Source organism: Delphinapterus leucas, chromosome X (assembly GCF_059928025.1).
Source record: "Delphinapterus leucas isolate spDelLeu-1000000601 "Yukka" chromosome X, BTC_Dleu_Yukka2, whole genome shotgun sequence".
NCBI lineage: Eukaryota > Metazoa > Chordata > Mammalia > Artiodactyla > Monodontidae > Delphinapterus > Delphinapterus leucas.
In genome coordinates this window covers 71,393,830-71,416,138 of record NC_143150.1, presented here as the reverse complement: position 1 = coordinate 71,416,138, position 22,309 = coordinate 71,393,830, and the positions used below count along the sequence as shown (strand labels likewise).

The 22,309-nt window shown below is 50.3% G+C and overlaps 1 protein-coding gene across 1 annotated transcript; it reads right to left on the bottom strand.

Moving 5' to 3' along the window:
• Positions 1–399: 399 nt before the first annotated feature.
• CXCR3 (C-X-C motif chemokine receptor 3) lies at positions 400–3,328 on the bottom strand. The gene is made up of 2 exons (XM_022561031.2): positions 3,172–3,328; positions 400–1,942 (listed from the first exon to the last, which is right to left on the bottom strand). Exons 1-2 carry the CDS (start codon positions 3,181–3,183, stop codon positions 854–856), a joined length of 1,101 nt encoding a protein of 366 aa, XP_022416739.1. The 5' UTR covers positions 3,184–3,328; the 3' UTR covers positions 400–853.
• Between the last annotated feature and the right edge of the window lie 18,981 nt (positions 3,329–22,309).

Below are 22,309 nucleotides of genomic sequence, written 5' to 3'. Positions count from 1 at the left end.
AAGAAGGCTTCCCAAATGGCTCCAGCCGCAGTCCTCTGAACATGTGCTGCACATTTGCCTCGTGGCATAGACTGCTTGGTATTGTCACCTATACATTTTCCTTGCTGGCCTAAGCTTCTGTAGTGCAGGGACTATGTCTTACTTATGTCTGAAGGCCCTTTCCCCAAATTATGCCTAGACAGTGTCTAGCCAGCGGGTTGGCTAACTGCCTACCCTGCACCCATGTCCCTGGGTGCTTCCCTGTGAGGGACAGGTGTGCCCAGGAGGGCAGAGAGGAGGGGAGACAGAGACAGAGGCAGCATTGTTTGGCACAGACCCAGGGCCAGACAAGGAGAAGCAGGAAGTGCATCCCCAGAGCCTGGGCAGGGCTGGCTGCAATGATGCACTAACACACCCTGGTCCTGATTAGCTTGTTTATTGAAAAGTTTGAAGCAGAGTTTTAGACATAAAAATCAAAGTGAGCAAACACAGAGGTCTCGGGAACCACAGCCATAGTCACTGCGGAACAGGAGGCCCGGCCAAGGCCGCTGCCATTACGCTGTTTGCCTCATGCTCCCTGCATACGGGGAAGGCTGAGGCCTAGTTACTGAATTAGGAGGGTGGTGGGGTTCCGAGCGGCCAAGGTAAGAAGGGCCTGAAGGCAGCCACCTCTGAAGCGGCGGGATGGGGGTTGCGCAGCTAAGGAGCAGTGATGGGGCAGCCCCCAGAGCCAGGAGGGTGGCTCCCTGGGAGACCCAGCAGTACCAGGGCCATCGGGGACTCCAAGGAGTGTGTGTCTGGGGAGTGAGCGAGGGAGGAGCCTGGAATGGGGGAGTCGGGCTGCGTGGGAAAGGGGGATCCCCCATCCCAAGCCTCACAAGCCTGAGTAGGAGGCCTCTGTGGTCTCAGACCAGGATGAATCCCGGCGGGAAGCCGGAGGCTGCCGCTGGTGGCCCCTCTGGTTGGGGCAGCCCAGGCGCATGAGTAGCATCCACATCCGCTCTCGGAACTTGACACCCACAAAGGCATAGAGCAGAGGGTTGAGGCAGCAGTGCATGTAGCCCATGCCCGATGTGACCGACTTGGCCACGTCCACACTGCTTTCTCGGCCACAGTTGCGGGCCACGGCCCCCAGGTCCATGAGGGTGTCCACCAGCACCACCAGGTGGTAGGGGGTCCAGCAGAGGGCAAAGGCCACCACCACCACCACCACCAGCCTCATGGCTCTGAGCCGCCGCTGGCCCCTGGAGACCAGCAGCACAGCCAGGATGCGGGCATAGCAATAGGCCATGACCAGCAGCGGCAGCAGGAAACCAGCGACCAGCTGCAGAATGCGCAGGGCCGTGCGGCCCACCTGCGGGAAGCTGTACTGGCAGTGGGTGGCGTTGAGGCGCTTGTCGTGGTGGGCGGACAGGAAGATGAAGTCCGGGAGTGCGAAGAGCAGACAGAGCCCCCAGACCGCCACACAGGTGATGGCCACGCGGGTCGGGGGACCCCGGCGGTAGAGCTGGGTGGCGTGCACGATGCTCAGGTACCTATCGAAGCTGATGCAGGCCAGCAGGAGGGCCCCTGCATAGAAGTTGATGTTGAAGAGGGCACCCGCCACTTTGCAGAGGCCAGAGCCGAAGACCCACTCGACGGCTGCGTCCACCGCCCAGAGCGGGAGCGTCAGCACCAGCAGTGCGTCAGCCACGGCCAAGTGCAGCAGGAAGGTGTCGGTGCTGCTCAGGACCGCCCGCTGGCTCAGCAGCACGGCCGCCACGGCGCCATTGCCCAGCAGCCCCATCATGAAGAGGAGGCTGTAGAGGACGGGCAGGAAGGCCCGGTCGAAGTTGAGGCTGAAGTCCTGCGGGCAGGGTGGGGAGGCGCAGCAGGAGGCACTCTCGTTTTCTCCGTAGTCGTAGGAAGAGTTTTCCAGGAGGAAGGCAAGCTCCGAGGCTTGGAACTCTTGGCGTTCACTCATCTGTGGAGGGAGGGAGGGCACAGAGCCTGTGAAGGCCTTAAAAGTCACTCCTTCGATTAGGAATTTGAGATTAACAGATACACACTACGACATGTAAAATAGATAAACAGCAAGGGCCTACGGTAGGGCACTGGGAACTATATTCAATATCTTGTAGGTTATCTATAATGGAAAAGAATCTGAAAAAGAATAGATATATATGTAAGCATAACTGAATCACTTTGCTGTACACCTGAAACATTGTAAATCAACTATACTTCAATTAAAAAACATCACTCCTTCAAGATTTAGTCTGAGGAGGCTTTCTCGAAGCAACTCCTCTGTAAGGCAGGCCCGGAGGCCTGGGCTGTACCCTGTAAACTGTCCTGCCTTTCCTCTGAAACCACGCCCTCTGAGCTCCCGGTGCCCGGCCTGGGTGCTGGGCTGGTAACTTCCCTTCTCGGAGGCTGCTTCTCTCTCTCCCTTCTGGGTCATCCCATCGGCCCAGGGACTGTGGACTGGAGGGAGAGCTTCCATCTTGTGCCCAGAGCCCTCCCGGCCCCCTCTCCTCTCTCCTTGCCCTTCCTTCATGGCTTATGGTCCTCAGTGTCCTGGCCATGCCTAGTTCCACCACCTTGGTCCCCTGGCGCCTATCCGCCGTCCCCTCTCCCAGTCACTGGCCCTCCTCTTCCCTCCTCAGCCCTTGTCTGGGGACTCCAACTTCCTGCCCCCCACCCCATGGGGCCCCTCTACAAATCACTGCAGCCCCCAAACACATGCTTTCTGCCCCTGTCCTTCCCCTCCCCTACACTGAAGCCTGCCACCCGCCGGGGACTTGCCCAGCAAGCTCTATTAGAAACATTCCTTACCCCCTTCCCCTGCAAACCACCCCATAGCTGAGGGCCTCCCAGGGGCCAATTCAGTCCGGCATGGAAGATCAAAGTTCCAAGTCAGAGCTGAAGGGAGCCTTGAGGACCGTGAGGGGTGAGCCTCAACCTCATGCGTTTCGCGGATGAGGCACCAAAGCCAGAAAGGGGAGGGGTCTCGCCTGTGGTCATTCACAAGTCAGTGGCCAAGGTGGTTTCCCAATTCCCGGTCCAGAGTGCTCCTTCTACACAACCCCTGCATTCTCTACCTATTCACCCAACCCTCTGGTGGCCCTGGCTTGTGGGCCAGTCCTGACGTTCCCCTAGTGTCCTAGGCTCTCCACTTGGAGCTGTGGTCTGGCCTGGCTGGACAGCGGCACTTACCTCGGGGACCATGGCTGGGCTGGTACTCTGGCTGCCTGGCCGTGTGCTGCCTGCCCCTCTGCTTTGGTGCTTGTGGTCGGGAACCGGCGCTACAAAGAGGAAGTCATGGTTTCACGCGGTTCTCGGCAGCAGCCTCTTCCAAGGGGTGATCTATACCAGAACTCCCTAGACCCAAGGCCACGGGGTTCCTACCCCAACATCCCGCTGGCCCGGCGAAGCTGCTCTGGGAGTTGAACACAAGCCTGGGACCAGAAAGCCTGGGGCCGAGGGAAGGGCAGGGGCAGGTGCTTTGAGGGGAGAGGTCTGAAGGAGAAGCAGGGCAGCTGGCAAGGGCAGGGGTAAGAACTGCTGCTCATCCGTCCTGGGCTGGAGTTGCTCTCGCACGATTGTGGACTGGATAGCTAAACGTGTTAACTCTATAAAGGAGATGAACCTTCTTAAAAAATGAAAATATTTGAAAGCAATCCATCACACTAATTCTAGTCCTTTACTATTGCCCCTCCCTGCTAAGCAACAGGGGCAAGGAAAGGGAACTGCTAGTAATGAACTTGCTGTGTGCTGGGTGTTGCTTTAGGTGTTTTCTCTGACACTGCCTCATTCCAACCACACAAATCCCTTGTAGGGGCGGGGGGTGGGCGGCATCCCCATGGCTAATCCAGAAAGGGGAAAGGCCTTCGCCAGACATAACAAGCAAGGGTAGGTGCTACGATTGAACCCACAGCTGTCTGACTCTCCTTTTACCACTCCTCACACTGCCTTCAGTTGCTTTCTAATGGATAAACAATGATATATTCACACAGTTAAAAACGAATGAACTAAAAGCTATATATTTTAACATGGACACATCTAGAAAAGCCAATGACCAATGGTGGAAGAGGCAAGTTAGGGAATACTGTGTATAGTTCGACACCACTTAGGTAAATTAGAAAAACCACACACACAAAACAATACCGTGTTGTTTTGGATACAGCTATTTGTCCTAGAAGTTTAAAGTAGGGACTGGACACACCACACATCCATGAGAGCAGTTGCTTCTGGAGTGAGGAGAAGGGGAATAGGGTTGGGGAAGACTACATGGGGATCTCTCTGTTGCCCTGCTCTCATTATCAGAGGGAAAAGGCAGCCCCTTGCCTCTCCCAAGCAGTTTCCCTCTCTCCTCATAGGTGAAAAGCAGAGAGAGAGAGAGAGAGAGAGAGAGAGAGAGAGAGAGAGAGAGAGAGAAAGAGAGAGAGAGAGAGAGAGGGAGGGAGACTGAGGCTATGGCATTGGGGTCCAGTTTTCAACCAGAATGCGTTACCTGAGCCTCCAGGCTTGGGTCTTGAATTCAGCTCAAACTTAATGGACAAAACACACACTTGTGAGGCAGCGAGGTCCTTCCCCGCCTCCTGTGGCCAGAAGATGTGACTGTCCTTGCTCTAAGCAGTTTGTCACCTGCAGAATCCAGGCCAGAGGGAACTAAGGGCTTGGAGGAGGTCAGGAGCAGCACAAGTGGAGGGGCCTGGGAGGATTCCAGAAGCCACAGCAGTTAGGATAGGTAGGACTTGGCAGGTGACTTGCCTGCAGGTGGAGGAAGACAGGTGGGAGCCAGGAGCACAGCTTCCAATGCTGGTCCATGAAGAGTTTCCATTCACTGGGCTTCTACATGTGAGAGAAAGGAGGAAGACAAAAAGCTCTATTTGTTCAACTTAAAGGAGGTTCTTGTATTCTGCAGTTATGGCCTTTATCCCCTTTTTGGTATTAAAAGGATCTTCTCTTTATGAAATGTTGGTGACAGTAGCATCTTGTGTTAGCAGGAGTTGACAACCCAGTGTGGGTCCTCCAGATACATGTGAAGTTTCTAAGTTTAGGGACCTCCGGTCTCCTTCCTGTGTCCAAGTCTCCTCATTTGCCACATGGGGGCCAAGATCCCCACCTTCCTGGGTTGCTGGAAAGGAGAAATGAGAGGAGGTCAGCTAAGAGTGTTGGAAAGGAGCAGAGAGCTTTCCTTTCTGCACTGGGCCATATCCTGAGAGGCCAGCCTGGGCTGTGGGGCGGACTGTTCCCGCTGCTCCCGGTGTGGCCATGATGCAGTGGGAAGAATGGGAAAAATGCTGAATTTGTCTGGCTCCAGCCCTGACTCCACCCTGTTCGAGATGTGTGACCTTGGACCTATGACATAACCATTTTTGAGCTGGTCTCAGCAGGGGTGTTATAAGATGATCTGAGGGCTTCCCTGGTGGCACAGTAGTTGAGAATCCCCTGCATTGGCAGGCAGATTCTCAACCACTGCGCCACCAGTGGTTCGAGCCCTGGTCCGGGAAGATCCCACATGCCGCAGAGCAACTAAGCCCGTGAGCCACGAGTACTGAGCCCACGCACCGCAACTACTGAAGCCCATGCGCCTAGAGTCCATGCTTCGCAACAAGAGAAGCCACTGCAATGAGAAGCCTGCACACCGCAACGAAGAGTAGACCCCGCTTGCCGCAACTAGAGAAAGCCCGCGCGCAGCAACAAAGACCCAATGCAGCCAAAAATAAATAAATTTGTAAAACAGGTCATCTGAGATGACCAGGGCTGTGAGGTCTCCACACAGGGCTCAGCCCTTAGTAGAAGCATATCTGAGAATGCTGAGTGTGAGGGATACTGGCCACAAACCCAGAGTCCCTGGGAGCCCTTCCATGTCAGGGGAGCCCTGGGACGGAGTGTGCTGCCCTGTGGACGTGGCTGGAGGACGGATCCTTCGGGAAGGCTGCCATGCCTTAGCTGGGAGGGTTTGGCCAGTCCTGGCCGAATCCTCTGGCTGCCCCACTGTGTCACCTTAGGCGAATCATTTTACCTCTCTGCCTTGGTTCTCTCATTTGAAAAGTAGGGATAAAGCTAGTCCACCTGTGTCAGGGCTGCTCCGTGAACTGTAAACGATATATATGGCACAGGGTAAAGAACCCAGCGAGCAGCAGTTCCCTCCCCTTCTAGTAACTTTCCAGACCAGCCCCTCCCAAGGCCACAGAAGGTCAGGTCTGCAGTTGGCCACTGCTGTCTTTCACAGCTCACATGCCTCAGAAGGTGCCGAGACAAGAACCTTGTCTGGCCCACTAACTCGGCCCTCTCCTATCCCAAGCAGCCCCCAGACCAGCTTCCAAGCAGGCCCAGCCCTGGGGAAGACCCACCTAGCCAGGAGCCTGCACCCTAAGTTCTGGTAGCTGTACCCTTCTGCTTCTGGCCTCCCGAGACACCAAGTGGGGAAGCTTCAGAAGGAAGTTAGTCAGAGTGAAGCTGCTCCGAGCCCCACCTGTGGTCAAGGTGTGAAATGTGCACCTGTCTCTTCTCTGCCACCCCTCCCCCTGTTTTTTTTTTCTGTCTTTCACACCTCTGGGCTGTGGTTTGGGGAGATGGGAGGCTTGAAGGTCTGAGCCCTGGGCCCGGTCCCTCACAGGAAGGAGGGCCTCCACAGCTGTCTGTCAGGCCAGCCAGGGAAGGGGGCCACTTCCTCTTCTTCCATCCTCTCAGTGTTTCACAGCCTCTCTCGCAGCTTCTCCGAATGCCCCTGGGAGCCCTGCTCCCAAAGCCCCTTAGACTAGGCTGATAGCCCCCAGCTGTCAGGGGGGCAGGCTCAGCGAGGCCCAAGCTTTCCGTGGGTCTCAGGCGGTGGCCCAGACTGGGACAGAGCCTTTCTTACACAAAATGAAGAGTCCTAACCCCACGAAGGGGGTGTGCGTCTGCCCCAGACACTGCTGGGACTCTGCGCTTCCTTCTGCCGGCTGTGGATTTCACAAGAGAAGGAGAGCTTAAGTCACAGGGACGCCCAGGGACTGGGAAGTGCCCCTTCCTCTGTCCTCTTCCCTGCAGCTCTGAGCCCTACAGGGAGGCAAGTCCTTTCCAAGTGCTGGGGCCATGGGCTGGGACCTCAGAAGTCCAGGCCCGTGGGACTGAGCCCCCAAGCCATGGGGGTGCTCATTCTTTTGGGGACCAGGGAAGGAGGATGTTGCTGCCGTCTGTCAGGTGGCAAAGGGAGACGAGGCAAGTCAGGCCATGGGACCAGCAGGTGCCAAGGCCAGGTAGCGAGGAAGAGCTTGTCAGCCCAGGAGCAGGCAGTCTGGTTGGAAAAGAGGGTATGTATGAAAGCAGGGGGATGGAGTGGGCTGGAGAGTAGTTCAGGACCCAAGCCCTGCCACCAAGCACAATGACCTTCCTGTCATCCTGTCCGCAGCAGTGCCTGGGAACCAGTAAATAATAATAGCTTCCACTTGGCAAGCCCTTGCTTTCGTACACACAATCTTCTTTAAACCTTTAAGCCTCCCGGGGAGCCAGAGGTTGCTGTACGCATTTTGTAGAATGGAGCAGAGGTTCAGAGAGGTGAAGTGACCTGTCCTAGGCTAGTCAGCCAGCAGGGTTTGTGACAACATTCCTACCCAGGCTGCTTTCTAATGTGCTCTCCCAACCCCCGCAATCATGCTGCCACCCAAGGACTTGATCTTTCAGGAGCCACACCTTACTCACCATGCCGCCCCAAGCAGGCATCTTGTGTGAGGGCAGGTGCTCACCAGGCGGGGATTGTGCCCTAGAGGGAGCTTTGGTAGACCTCACCACATCCCCATTCTTCTGCCGTGCTCCTCCTCACTTACTAGGGAGAAGAAATGTCAGAATCACCAGGACGAGGAGCCTGGAGGACCAAGCAAAACTCCGCCGAGTGCCAGACCCCTTTTGCGATGCCTCCAGGAGGATCTGTGGTGCTTCCAGAAGTCTCCCTCCCACCACAGGCTCCTGAAGACCTGGCTTGGAAAATTCCCCACCTCTGCGGTTGGTGTGCATCTGTTCTCATCCCCCGCCCCCCGGTCCCTGGGACACCACCTCTGCTCTCGGGACTGTCCGGACTCTCCAGAGGTGCAGGTGGCAACACTGGCAACGCACAAAAGTTCTATCATGGAAGCCTGACCTTGATGCATTCTTTTTTTTTTTTAATTGAAGTATAGTTGATTTATAATGTTGTGTTAGTTTCTGGTGCACAGCAAAGTGATTCTCACACACACACACACACACATATATATATATATATATATATTCTTTTAAAAATATTCTTTTCCATTATGGCTTATTACAAGATATTGAATATTGTTCCTTGTGCTATACTAGTAGGACCTTGTTATCTATTTTATATATAGCAGTGTGTATCTGCTAATCCCAAACTCCTAATTTATCCCTCCCCCACCCCTTTCCCCTTTGGCAACCTGTTTGTTTTCTATGTCTGTGAGTCTGTTTCTGTTTCGTAAATAAGTTCATTTGTATCATATTTTAGATTCCACATATAAGTGATATCATATGGTATTTGTCTTTCTCTGTCTGACTTACTTCACTTAGTATGATCATCTCTAGGTCCACCCATGTTGCTGCAAATGGCATGATTTCATTCCTTTTTATGGCTGAGTAGTATTCCATTGTATATATGTACCACATCTTCTTTATCCATTCATCTGTTTATGGTTGCTTCCATGTCTTGGCTATTGGAAACAGTGCTGCTATGAACATTGGGGTGCGTGTAACCTTGATGGATTCTTGAGTCCCCATCACTCGCTCAGTTAACAGGGGGAGGGTGTCCCCCTGCGCTGCTCGGCTGGGCTGCCCCGTGGAAGTCATTGGCAGGCCCAGCGTTTGCTTCTTGCACTTCCTTGGGTCATCCCCACAGAGTGAGGTCAAATGGGACAATAAGAATAGCTGACATCTATTGATTACTTAACTATGCGCCAGGCACTATTCTAAGAGCTTTACTGGGATGAACTCATTTAATACTCACAACTATGTAGTAACTATGACATCGTTACTATTATCAGATGGCAGAAACACAGAAAGTTTAAGGAACTTGCTCAAAGCCACGCAGCCAGCAAGTGGCAGAGACCTCCTGCTCTCACCTGTTATGCTATCATGCCTTTTAAGGTGAGAGGGACTGGGACTGAGCGTGGGGTTCAAAGAGGATGGCTTTGGCCTTCTTTGTAATGTTTTACAAGGAGATTGGATTCACGTATTTGCTATGTGATTAAAAAAAAAACATCCAGAAGGAAAATAAAATTAAGCTAAAAACCTGGGACAATTGGTGAAATTTGAACATGGCCTGGAGATGAGATAAAAACCTTATATCCATGCTGTTTTTCTAATGAATGTCTTTGTTTGTAGAAATTATGATTCAGGAATTTATGGGTAAAAGCCTATCACATCTGCGGCTTTCTTTCATATGAGTTGGAAAAGAGATATGCAGAGTGAGAGAGGATGCACAAAGGATAAAGGCAATGGGGCAGCATGCTATCCCTTCCAGTTAGGTGATACCGGGAAAAGGTATAAAGGAGGTCTTTGTACTCTTCTTGCAACTTTTCTGTAAGTTTGAAACTATATCAAAACAAAAGTTACTGAAAGGATCTCTCTCACGCAGGATGGGTTTGGTGTCAGACGCTATTCCCAGGACCAGCTTAGAGGTCTTGTGAGAAGAAGATGGGACCAAGGTGGTCTGGAAACAAATGCTCACTGGCTGTGTCCTCTGGCCTCGTCCCCAGGAAGCTCCCTCCCATGACTCAGTCCCCTCCCCTTCTCCCCTCCAGCCTCACTTTACTTCTGGACTCTTGGCTTTTCCCACAGTCTGGCTACCTCCAGCCTCTTGGCCTGGAGTTCCTCCCAGCTTTCCCCTCTGCCTTTTGAAGCAGGAAGGGAAGCGCTGCCTGCTTCCCAGGTGGAAGGCACAGGCAGCCCAAGCACTCCTTCTCCAAGCCCCTCAGGGCCCCTCAAAGAATACAAGCCGTGCCTGAGGCTCTCAGGGTGACCCCATTCTTGCCTCAGACTGGCTGAAGAGAAGGGATTGGGGCTTGCGTCCTTCAGAGTGTGTCACCAGCTGAGGGCCTGGAGTTCTTGTTTCCAAATGGAAGTGGACCTGCCAAGTTGGGTGAGGTCCCTGTCTGGGAGGCCGCTCTCCCCGAAAAGCCGGCAGTCTGGGCAGGGGTTCTTGGCTGCTTCTGGGATCCCACGAAGAGGAAAAGGCACACGCTGGAAACCACGTTGCCTGCCGCTAAGGTGCTCCACTGAGCAGGAGCTGCTGAGTGATGGTGTCCCTCCCTGCGTGCTTACCTCGAAGGGAACCCAGTTGTGCGTTAAACTGGCCTCCCAGGACCCTGCACAAGGCCCCTTGCTGATGGGTCTGACTCTGGTCTGAACTCTTCCTGCCTGGACTCTGTGGCCTTCTGGAAAATTCCTCAGCCAGCTAAACGAATTTCCCCAAATCCCAGCAGGGAATGGTGGTGGCCTGGGGGGCTGTGTCTACATGTCCTGTGCTGCCATAGCCCTGGCCTTGCCTTCCATTATTGTTGGGCCCATATTTCTCCAACGAGGCACTAAGTCATCTGCACAGGCACAGGCATTGGGGCTCGTCTGGCCAGAGCCGAACTGGCCCCATGCCAGGCAGTCAGGCAGAGCAGGTCAGCACGCGGACTCTGGAGCAACCTGCTGTTCAGGCTGTCTGAACTGGATTCCTGGCTCTGCCATTTACTAGCTGTGTGACCTTGCACTGGTTACTTCACCTCTCTGTGCTTTGGTTTCCCTCTCCGGATGAACAGAGTCAGTATGCTGTATATGTCGAGATGCTCCGGACAAGGCATGGTACGTGGTCAGTGCTATATCTGAATCGTTAGCTACCCTCATCCCTGTGGCTGCCGAGATCCTCCCAGGACTGGGCACAACCCCGGGGGTAGCTTCATTTTTAAAAGTTTTTATTTATTTTCTTTTTAATAAATAAATAAAAGTATAGTTGATTTACAATGTTGTTAGTTTCTAGCGTACAGCAATGTGATTCAGTTATACATATATATCTATTCTTATTCTTTTCCATTAGGGTTTATTACAAGATGTTGAATATATTTCCCTGCGCTATACAGTAGGACCTTGTTGTTTATTCTATATATAGTAGTTTGCCAAAATGTCTGTCGATGATGGGGGACTGACAGAAAACAATAACAGCAATAACACTAGTCAGTAATGCTTATGTAGCGCTTGCCATGCCATTTGAAGCACCTTTACACATACATATCCTCCTAACAAGTCTTTGAGAGGTTCTATTTTTACTCCTGTTTCGAAGATGAGGGAACAGACTCAGGTCAAGTAACTCGCCCAGTGAAACAGCTGATTAGTGATGGAGCCTGGCTTTCAAAGCAAGCGGTCTGGCTTCGAAATCCACACTCTTAACCACCCTGCTCTACTGTCTTGAGTCTGAAAAGGCCACTATGTGATTTTAAAGAGAAGCGGAGGCGCCTGAAGGTGAGCTGCCTCAGGGCCCGGGATGAATGCGCTGCTCTTTATGCAAATCCCCAACCCCAACGGAGATTCCAGAGCTTCTGGGCCAGTGCGGGGTGGGGGGTGGGGGCTGCGGTGGAAACGAAAGCAAGGCCGGCCCTGCGACGACGCTGCTCCTCAGGCATATTTCACAGCCGGTGGTGCCAGGACGGAAGTGAAGGACGGGAGTCGGGAACGCGCGGTGGTTACCATGGGAACCAACAGTGTGGTAATGCTCCAAGCCGAGCCTGTCTGGGTCTTAAAAAAAAAAAAAAAAAGCAAATGATATTTTTTTTAATTCTATATTTTTTGGAGAATGGCTTAGGACAAACCCTCTGTGGAACTCAGATGAATTTTTAGCCTATTTGCTAGTGAGTAGCAGTCTTTCACATAACTACCCAGAGGATTTATAAATTACTCTAGTGTACAGTACAGCTAGAGAAGTGCTTGCGCGTGAAGGGGCATAGGATGGTTGAGGAGGAAGGGGGTGGTGCGGTGAGGGAAAGAGTTGGAAGAGGGGAGAGAGTTTGGGGCGGGTAGGCGTAGGGAGACAAGTTAAAGGGAGGGAGAGTGTTCACTGAAGTGTGGGTAGCAGGGGCGGCAGGGAGGGGAGAGAGAAGTTGATTCAGAGCTGGAATCCACAGCACTGATTGGCCACCCCCAGCCCAGTCTGCCTCTTATGGGTTTCCATCCATCTTTGCCATGAGGATGGCATCCACTGCGGCCCCTCAGTTTGTCCTCTGCCCTCATGTCGGGTCTGGGAAGTTTGGCATAAGAGGGGTCTGTTTAGCCTCTGAACTCCAAATTAGTGACAAGGAAACTTCACATTCTCCCATAACACCCCTTCTCGTGCCCGCTATTATTATCTCCAAACGTGAGCCGTCTGCAGGGCGCACTTTGGCAAACACCAGCCCAGAGATGGAGGCTATTCTCCTGGCCTGCCCTTCAAGGCCTTCCGTGATCTGGCCCCAGCCTCCTGCCCAGCCTGATTCTCCTCTCTGCTTTGTGCATCCTGTATGGTAGCCAAACTGAGCCTCACACTGTTGCAAGCATACCCCAAGTTTTCACTGCTTGGCTGGTCTCTACCTGAGTCCTGCCCACTGTCTAGGACTCAGAGGTACAGCTCAGAGCCATGAAGGCATTACAAAGTCCTTTTATCTGGACCCCATGGTTCTGCCCTGAGGGCCCTAGCCAATGAGGCAGACAGAAAGGAGAGGTGAGAAGACCCAGGGGAGGAAGCAGGAAGTTTCAGTACCCTCTGACTACCTTCCAAAGATAGAAATGGGTTGAAGTTATTCTGCGGGGCAAGTCTCTGACTAGAAGTATCCTTTGCCATCTGATCTCTCGCCTCCAGCCTTCTTCCCCTTAGAACCACTCACTCCACTGGGGATCATTGAACAAGTATAGACAGGCCAAGGCAGGCTCTGGAGGATCTCAATGGGAGTCCTACTGAAGACAGGAACCGTGCAGCATGGTGGTAGCAAATGGGCTTTGTTTGGTGTCCGACAGGCCTGGGTTTCAATCTCGTATTGGCCACTCAACAGCTGTATGATTTGGGCAAATCACTTCACTTCCCTGAGCCTTAGTTTCCTCACCTGCAAAGTGGAGATAATACCTACCTCATATGACAAGGATGAAATGATTGTTGAAAGGATTACATGAAACGAATTTAGGAAAATCACCTGGTGAAATACCTGACCTTCTTTGACACCCACTCCAAAGTCGCCACCCCCCCCATCTCTCTCTATCCCTTTAGCTCATTTTATATTCATCACCACCTGCTATTTGCTTGCTTATTTGGTTACTGACTGATCACTCCATTAGAATATACTTTTCACTAGAGATATAATTTTCTTTTCTTAATTACTATATCCTCAGTGCCTTGAATGGTTTCTGACTCATAGTAGGTGCTCATAAATATTTACTGAGTTATAAATGAATGGCTAGTGGGTTCTGAAAGGGTAGATACCCAACGGATACATACGTATGGCTGTAACTCTCTCTCATGCATACGACCTGTAACGCTGTAAGTTTGGGGTATTGCTGCTGTCAAGCATGTGACCTAGCACAAGGTGTGTTCTGGGGAGTACTTTTCTAGGGCCTGTGTTTGGGAAACAATGCCTATTAGCATAAAGCTTTTGGGAAGTCCTGCTGTAAAGACAAGAGTAGCCAAACTCATTTGGTTACCATATTCCGTTCGTAAGGCTGCCATAACAAATTATCACAAACTGGGTGGCTTAAAACACCAGAAATTTATTCTCTCATAGTTCTGAAGGCCAGCAGTCCAAAATCGAGCTGTTGGCAGGGCCACACTCCCTCCAGAGGCTCTAGGGGAGAATCTATTCTTTGCATCTTTTTGCTGCTGGCTCACATGCCTTGGCTTGTGACCATCACTCCAATCTGTGCCTCCATCTTTATGTGGCCTCCCCCTCTTCTGTGTGTCTAATCTCCCTCTAGCTCTCTCTTATAAGGGCAATTGCGATGGCATTTAGGGTCCACCCAGATAATCCAGGATTGTCTCCTCATCTCAAGATCTTTAACCTAATTATATATGTAAAGACCTTGTTTCCAAACAAGATAACATTTACAGGTTCTGGGGTCTAGGAACGGACAGATCTTTGGGGGCCATTATCAGCCAACCACAGTCACTATCTTTCCTATTTCCCACAACTCCCCTACTATTTTGAGAAATGGTGACTTGAGAAAAATGGGTTTTTAGAAAGGATGGGGATGGAGATGGGAGTAGAGTACAGAAAGAAACAAGTTCTTGAAAATGTGAAAGGATGCTATAATTGTCAGGCCCTCCTCAGGGTGGGAGGAATGGGGCTGGATATTGACCAAGCTCTCCTGCTGATTCTTTTTGTGTGTCAAGGACTAGGACCCACTGCATACAAAGACATGGAGAGGTAATTACCCCTGATGGAGAGTAATGAGTGCTGCTGTACTTCTCATTTAATTAGGCTGGGGAGGGTGTCTGGATATGGGTGGTTTTCAAGAGCTCTCCAGGTAACTGTAATGCATAGCAAGAGTGGAAAACCACTTGGACAATAGTGTCGAGGTGGTGAGAATGTCAAAATACAGCTGTTGGTGAACATTATCTTTAAGAGTAGTTACAAGGTTCATAATGTTTACATCCATAATTAATCCTCTTGAACTTTTCAGGGAGATAATAACGGCTGGGAACACTGGCTGCCTCTGTGCGGGGAGGGTGGGGAGATGCTCAGCAAGTGTGAGGTGCAGATAGAAAGCAGAAATCGTCGCTGGAGCCACCGATGTTTGAGAGCCTCAGCCCCTAGCCTGAGTCTACAGTGCCGGGGCTGGCCGGACCTAGGGACCCAGCAGAGAGCTGCCAAGAGTTGCCGGGAAGAAAGAGAAGGTGGTGTTTATTTATTTATTTATTTTTGCAGTACGCGGACCTCTCACTGTTGTGGCCTCTCCCGTTGCGGAGCACAGGCTCCGGACGCGCAGGCGCAGCGGCCATGGCTCACGGGCCCAGCCGCTCCGCGGCATGTGGGATCCTCCCGGACCGGGGCACGAACCCGTGTCCCCTGCATCAGCAGGCGGACTCTCAACCACTGCGCCACCAGGGAAGCCCAGGTGGTGTTTTAATAAAAAAAAAAGGGAAAGCCCTTGGTCTGGACCCAGCCTCTACTCCCTTCTGGCCCAGCTGGAGGGGGCAATCTTGCCATGACTGCGGAGGCCAAGGTGGGCGGGGGGCAGTCTTTCAGCAGCCCTGCTGGCTCTTGAGGTTCAAGCTACCTGGTATGAGGCCTCACGATGATGGACTAAACCTTTCTGAGGTTGCGGCTTCCAAAAAGGAATACTTCCTTCCTCCACGGGGTCTTTTCTTTAAAAAATTTTTTAAAAAATTTTATATTGGAGTATAGTTGATTAGCACTCCATGGGGTCTTATCCAGAGCTTTTCTGTCCACTATCTCCTTAACCCCCCCCCCCAGCTCTCTGGGGAGGTGAGCCAGGCAGGCATTACTGCTAATTTTTTCTCATTTTAAAAATTGTGCTAAAATATACATCACATAAAGCTTACCATTTTAACCATTGTTGGGGACAAGGAATCACAGATACATTTTTATGATAGGCGATAGATTCTTCACATATAGAATATCATATTTAGCCTCAAAATTCCAAATCGTTTCAGTCTACTGAAAGGATAAAATGAGATGGTGGCTTTGAAGCTGCCTTTTGTAAACTTTAAAGTTCTAACTTATTCTGAATAATTATAAGTATCAGGAAGAATACACTGTTTACTGCATTTTATGTCTGACTCTCAGCCTTCTCCCCCCACAGTAATGGGATGGAGTAAGAACGGTATGTCAGTGTGGACTCAGACCCTTTGTTTTGACTCATTTAATTTAGACACATTATTTTAACATAAGTGCTTTTAGTTTGGCAGCTGGCATGCAGTTTTTAAAAACTGCGGCAAAATACACATAACTTAAGGTTTACCCTCTTAATTATTTTTGTCTACAGTTCAGTGGCATTTAGTATATTTGAAGTTTTGTGCAACCATCACCACCATCCATCTCTACAACTCTTTTCACCTTTCTCAACTGAAACTGTACCCATTAAACACTAACTCCCATTCCCTTTCCCCCAGCTCCTGGCAACTACCACTCTACTTTCTGTTTCTATGCGTTTGACTACTCTAGGTACCTCATGTAAGTGGAGTTATACAGTATTGTCCTTTCTTGACTGGTTTATTTCACTTGGCATAATGTCTTCAAGGTTCATTCATGTTATAACTGTTGTAGGACTTCCTTCCTTTTTAAGGCTGGATGCTATTCCGTTGCACAGATATACCATGTTTTATTTATCCATTCACCCATCAGTGGATGTTTGTGTTGTTGCCACCCTTTGGCTATTGTGAATAATGCCGCTATGAACAGGGATTATTATTTTGCAGGAGAGGAAAGTGAGGTTCAGAAAGGATCATTCAGCAAATAAGTGGCAGGGCCAGGATTCAAATGCTGGCTTGGCCCAAATCCTATTCATTGGCTGGGCTAGGCAGGCTCCAAAGAGACTGTTGCCCTGCTCTCCACCCTTCCAAGAGCCCTTGCTACCCTGGGAGCTTGGAACGGGCCCCCGTAGTAATGACTCTCACGGAGAAGGCCCTTTCTTTACCTTGCACAAGCCCCAGGGGCCAGATGGCTAGATTCCTCTGCTTCCGTGACATTTGTGCCTATTTCTTACCAAAAGGAAGATGCTGGGCTCTCTCCTCTCCTAGTCTGTGTCCTGCCTCCTAGGGCTTCCTGACACCCTGGCCTCCAACAGGGCATGTTTATTCTTGAATAAGCATCACCACTAAGTCCCCAGGAGGAGCTGGAGAGAGAAACAGACAGGCAAGTTCCTGCCTGCAATTTTCTGTCCAGGCTAGGTCTGAGAAGCAAGTTTCTTACAAGCTGTATGGCCTTCACTTCTTTCATCCCCCCAGTTGCTATCAGACATTTAGGAAGCAAATACCTCATCAAAGCTTTACATGACACTTTTGAAAGCTCCTTTGCATCTAAGCATGTGGGAAAACCCCTGAAGGTAACCCTATCTTTCTTGCCTGCTTCTAAGGAAAGCCAGCCCCTCCAATAAGCACGAAAGTTAGAGGAATCAAAATTCCCTAAGGACGGGTATTAAACCTTCAAGTGGTCTTTCAGCCACAAGTCACACTCCATTTTGTGTTTCAGCTATGCCATAACCCAGGCAGTCATCTCACCAGGAGTGTTGGGAAGGAGCGGAAGGGGCAAACCCACAACCCAGTGAATCCAAGTGTCAGAGCTGGTGCGGGTGAGAAGCAGGCTGAAGCTTGGGCAGACAGTTGTTCTGGCAGACTCTGTTGGTTGTCTGCCTGACAGCCATGCCCCTCCCCTTCTTTCCCACGGGAAGAGCCTTTCTCCCACAAAAGAGGTTGGAAATGCCAGGGACTCAGTTTCTCAGCCTCCCTTACAGGTAGGAGTAGTCGTGTATGATGGCTGAGTTCTGAACCACGATACGTAAGGGGAAGTCAGCTAGAAGGCTTCAGGGAAAGGGTTCCCTGTCATAAAAAGAGAAATTGGTGAGGAGTGTTCCTCCTGTAGCTTCTTGTCTTTGGACATGGCTGTGTGAAGCAGCCATCTTACAGTTATGATGTGACAAACCTGAGGACAAATGTCAACATGCTTAGCAAACCGGAAGGATAGAAAATGTCTGGGGTCCTTGATGAAGACTTTGTGCTCCTGAATAATCCCCGGGACCGCTCTGGATTTATGAAGTGAGATGAAAAAAAATCCCTATCTTGTTTTGTTTGCAGCCAAAAGCTTCCTCACTGATGCGGTATCCCAGGGTAGACCATGGGAAAGCAGAGATCAGTTAGTGTCAAGTGAGACAAAGGGCATGAGGCTGGGACCAGAGTCCATGTTGCACAAGTTCATGCCTGAAGTGAAGAAGGCTAAGGCTCCACCTCTCTTGTGGCCACTTGAGTAAGAGATTGACTAGGAGAGAGAGCTACGGACAGGACCCAGGTTTGTCAGTGCAGGCTAGACTAAGCTATGTGTTGGTGACAGCAAAAATGTCCAAACTTCAGAGGGTTAACCAAACAGAACTTTATTTATTTCCCACTCACGTTAGACATGCAACATGGGTTGGCAAGGGCTTGGCTCACTGTAGTCACTCGAGGACCAAGACTGATGGTGGCCCCATCTCAGCACACGCTCTCATGGTCACCACAGCCGTGGGATGAGAACAAGATGAATTGCACACTGTGTCCTAAAGCTTCACTGGCCAAGGCAAGCAACATGGCCACGTATAACTTCAATGGGGATGAGAAGTGCAGTTTGGCCATGTGACTGAAGGAGGACCCATTTGTAGACCCAGCAGCTTTCAGCACTCATCTCTAGTCAAGACTTGGCTTTTAGATGGGTTGGAGGGCAAGGGGAAGATATTGATCTCTCAGGACCCACGTGGCCAGGGCCAGAGGTGGGTCATCTGTTCTACTCACCCTCTACCATCCAAGTATAGGAGCAAACATGATTCTAGTCTTGCTCAGTGCTACCTTCGAGCCCTGGGATGGAAACCGTTACACTGGAAACAATGCCAGGACATTCAAAAGCATTGTTTTCCTCTGTCAGGCTGTATTCATTCCCTATTGCTGCTGTAACAAATTATTACAAACTTAGTGGCTTAACTTACATTTCTGGAGGTCAGAAGTCTGAAATGGGTCTCACCGGACTAAAATCAAGGTATTGGCAGGATTGCACTCCTTCTGGAAGCTCTAGGGAAGAATCAGTCTCCTTGACTTTTCCACCTTCTAGACACTGCCTGCGTTCCTTGGTTCATGATCCCTTCCTCCATCTTCAAAGCTGGCAATGTCAGGCTGAGTCCTTCTCAGGTTGCCATCTCTCTGGTTCTTTCACTCTGGCTCCCTCTTCCATTTACAAAGGCCCTTGTGATTATACTGGCCCACCCAGGTAGTCCAAGAGAATCTCCCTATCTCAAAGCCAGCTGAATAGCAACTGCAATTCCATCTCCAAACCTTAATTACCCTTTGACATATAATATAACATATTCACAATTTCCGGGATTAAGATGTGGACATCTTTGGTGGTGGGGGAATCATTCTGCCCACCACACAGGCCTAGGAGGAAAAGAGTCTCCATCCTAGGAACAAAAGTGTCAACATCACGTGGGAGATGCCCCGTGAATGCACGATGCGGGGCTGTGGCCCCATTTAAGTGTTTTAAAGTTAGATTGGATGTTGCCATTTCCAAATTATTTTTTAACCATAAGCTCTAAGATTGCTTTACTCTGATATTATGTCAGTTTTAATAAACCTACTCAGCAGATCATTAGCTCAGCAGCTCATCCCTTTAGGTGCTATAGGCTGAAGGCTGTATTTTTCCTTCTTGTATTTTCCCCTTTCTCCCCACATCTGACCCAAACGAAGCCAACTCTGCACTTTACTGCCTCGGGGGAGGTAATAGCCTGGTAGAGGGAGGAGAGAGAGGACTGTGGGTCGGTAGACCCTGCTTCTTTTTTTTTTTTTGCGGTACGCGGGCCTCTCACTGTTGTGGCCTCTCCCGTTGCGGAGCACAGGCTCCGGACGCGCAGGCTCAGCGGCCATGGCTTACGGGCCCAGCCGCTCCGCGGCATGTGGGATCCTCCCAGACCGGGGCACGAACCCGTGTCCCCTGCATCGGCAGGCGGACTCTCAACCACTGCGCCACCAGGGAATTCCTAGACCCTGTTTCTTAGTAGTGCTCTGAGGAGCTGGTAATTCCCCAAAGTGGAGTGCCCCCACCAATCCTGGTTCATCCAGAAACACCAGGGCTCCCAGCCGTCTGGCAGATTTCCTCAGCTTCCTACAGAAGCAGCAATGGAAAGGGGACAATGGGTGGCTTGTTGGCAGCTTACATACTACAGATAATCGATGACCAGATGGGGCTCTGTCAGATGTCTCACACTGTGGAAAGTTCCAAGATCTTGTTTTGATCTCAGGGAGGCAGGAACTGCAAGAATGACTCAGGTAGAATTTCCCAACCCTCTGCTGAGATGGGGTGAAGAATCGAAATTAAGTTGATTTAGAAAAACACTAAAGAGAGGCACTATTTCTTGCATACCTACAATTATGGCTTGGGACTGATAACAAGAAAGAAACACAGCTTTCAATCTGCTGAGGAGCTTGGGCGTGGTGGGAGTGAAGGCAGAAGGGAGCCACGCGATTGCTTGGGAAATCACATGCTTAAAATGAAGGTTTTGCTTAAAATGAAGGTTTTATCCACAATCAGAGAATACAATCTCCTGTATGGAGCATTTTATATGAAATAGCGTTATAGGAAGACTGAGAAAATGGAAAATGTTTGGGGTACTCTAACGAACATCGCCTACATAAAATTTTCTAGTCTTTTTGGAGAGCAATTGGGCAGTATCCAGAAAACAGGTGCATCTTCTATGAATCAGCAACCCCAGAAGCACAAGTGCTCAAAAATCTATGCACGAAGGTGTTCTCAAATAGGTTTCCTTTTCTCTAGCCTTCTTCCCAGGGCTCAAGCTGGCATCTCTCACCTGGCCCACTGTGACAGCCTCCTATCTGATTTTCCTGTGCCCAGTCCTGCCTCTCTATGGAAAGACTGCTCAGAAGTCAAACCTAATCATATTACTTCTCTGTTGAAAACTGCACGATGGTCTTCTCCATTGCCCTCTGTATACAGGCCGATGCTCCGAGCTTGCCACACAAGGCCCCATGACCTGGCTCCTTAACAGCGACCCCACTTTCCAATCATGCTGCAAAGTTCATTCACCAAATGGGTCAACGGGCCCTTCTCTGTGTCTCTGTGCATGCTGTTCCTATCTGCTCTGCCCTAACTCAATTGCCTCCTTACCAATCGGGAAGCTCTTCCTTTCAGAGGCTGGCCTTGAATGCCCTACGCAATAGTAGTTGCTTCTCCCTTGGGCTGCCACGGTACAGTGTGCATCAGGATGGAACATAAATTAGTATATTGGATTGTTATTTTAGAAACAATTCTTTCCTCTCCACGGATGCCTGTTATCTCGATATTTCTGACACTTAGTAAGATTCTCAGTAGTTCTCTCTGAGGATATGGTTTCAGGCACGCGGGGTTCCTCATTCTCCAAGGCCACCTCAGGCTGGAGGTGCTGGAGCTAGAGATTTCCTCAATACCAGTGAGATGGTGGGGGGCAGTAAATCCTACTTTCACCTTGGTGGCTCAACAAAAGAACCCAATATCTGGACTGCATGCCTGTATCTGTCACTTTCTATGTGATCATGGGCAAATCGTACCTTTCCAGCCTGTTTCTTCTCAGTAAAATGGACATAATAATAATAGCTACCCTCAGAGACTGTCATGAAGGTACTGAGGGATGAAGTCATGTGCTAATAACTTCCAAAGGACCGCTTTAGCTCAAAGTGGCACAGAAAAAAAGAGATATAAAAAATCACGTCCCTAATTTAGGAACCTGGTTCATACATATGAAACCCTCCTTATTCCATTTCCACTGTTCAAACTAAGTACGTGCTTAATTCTGCCTTCACCCGTAGGGCATTGTCTTCCTCTCTCCATGCCATCTTTTTTACTCTATCCCCAGTGACAGAAAAGCACCATGTCTCTCCCATGACATGGTCAACTGGATATTAGAGTCACAGATCTGTATTCAAATCTCAACTCTGCCATTTCCTAGTTGCATGTTTTGGGGGCTGGCTACTTAACCTCTCAGTGCCTCAGTTTCTTAATCTTCTATTTGCTAAGTATGTGATGAGGAATAAATAAGACCATGTAACTGTTCCTTTCGTTTTCAGTAATCTCCATCTCTACTCTTATTCAGCCTCCCACACATCTAATCACACCTAGGATGCCTTCTACCAGAGTTTCATTTTCAAGATTTTAAACTTGAAAATCCACTTTTCTGAGTATGACCTCTGTTTCTTTCAGTTCTCTTTCTTGTACCAGAGTCAGTCTGTCTTCATTTCGGCTTCTAGCCCCTCAAGCCAGCCTAATTCTCCCAGGCCACCTTGGTCTGGTCTCAGTCACCTCTCTGCCAAGCCAGACCCCCATGGCTAGCCATATCACCATGCTTTCACCTCCACCTTGCATTTCCACACTCCTTCCTCTGGTTGACCTCCGGGCCCTGGATAACTGTCTGCTTACTGTTGTAGCTTACAAATGTCCAAATTTGCAGGAGAAAGAGTCTTCTAATCCTATGCTATGGGACTAGAAGACTCATCACCGGAAAGTCTGTCTGCTTCTCCCTGATCTCTTGCCATGGCTGGGGAAGAATCGTCTCCTTCCTTGCCAACAGTCTCCTCTGACGGGTACCCTGGCTCCTACCCCATATCGTCCCCTCCAGACCTTGCTCCAGT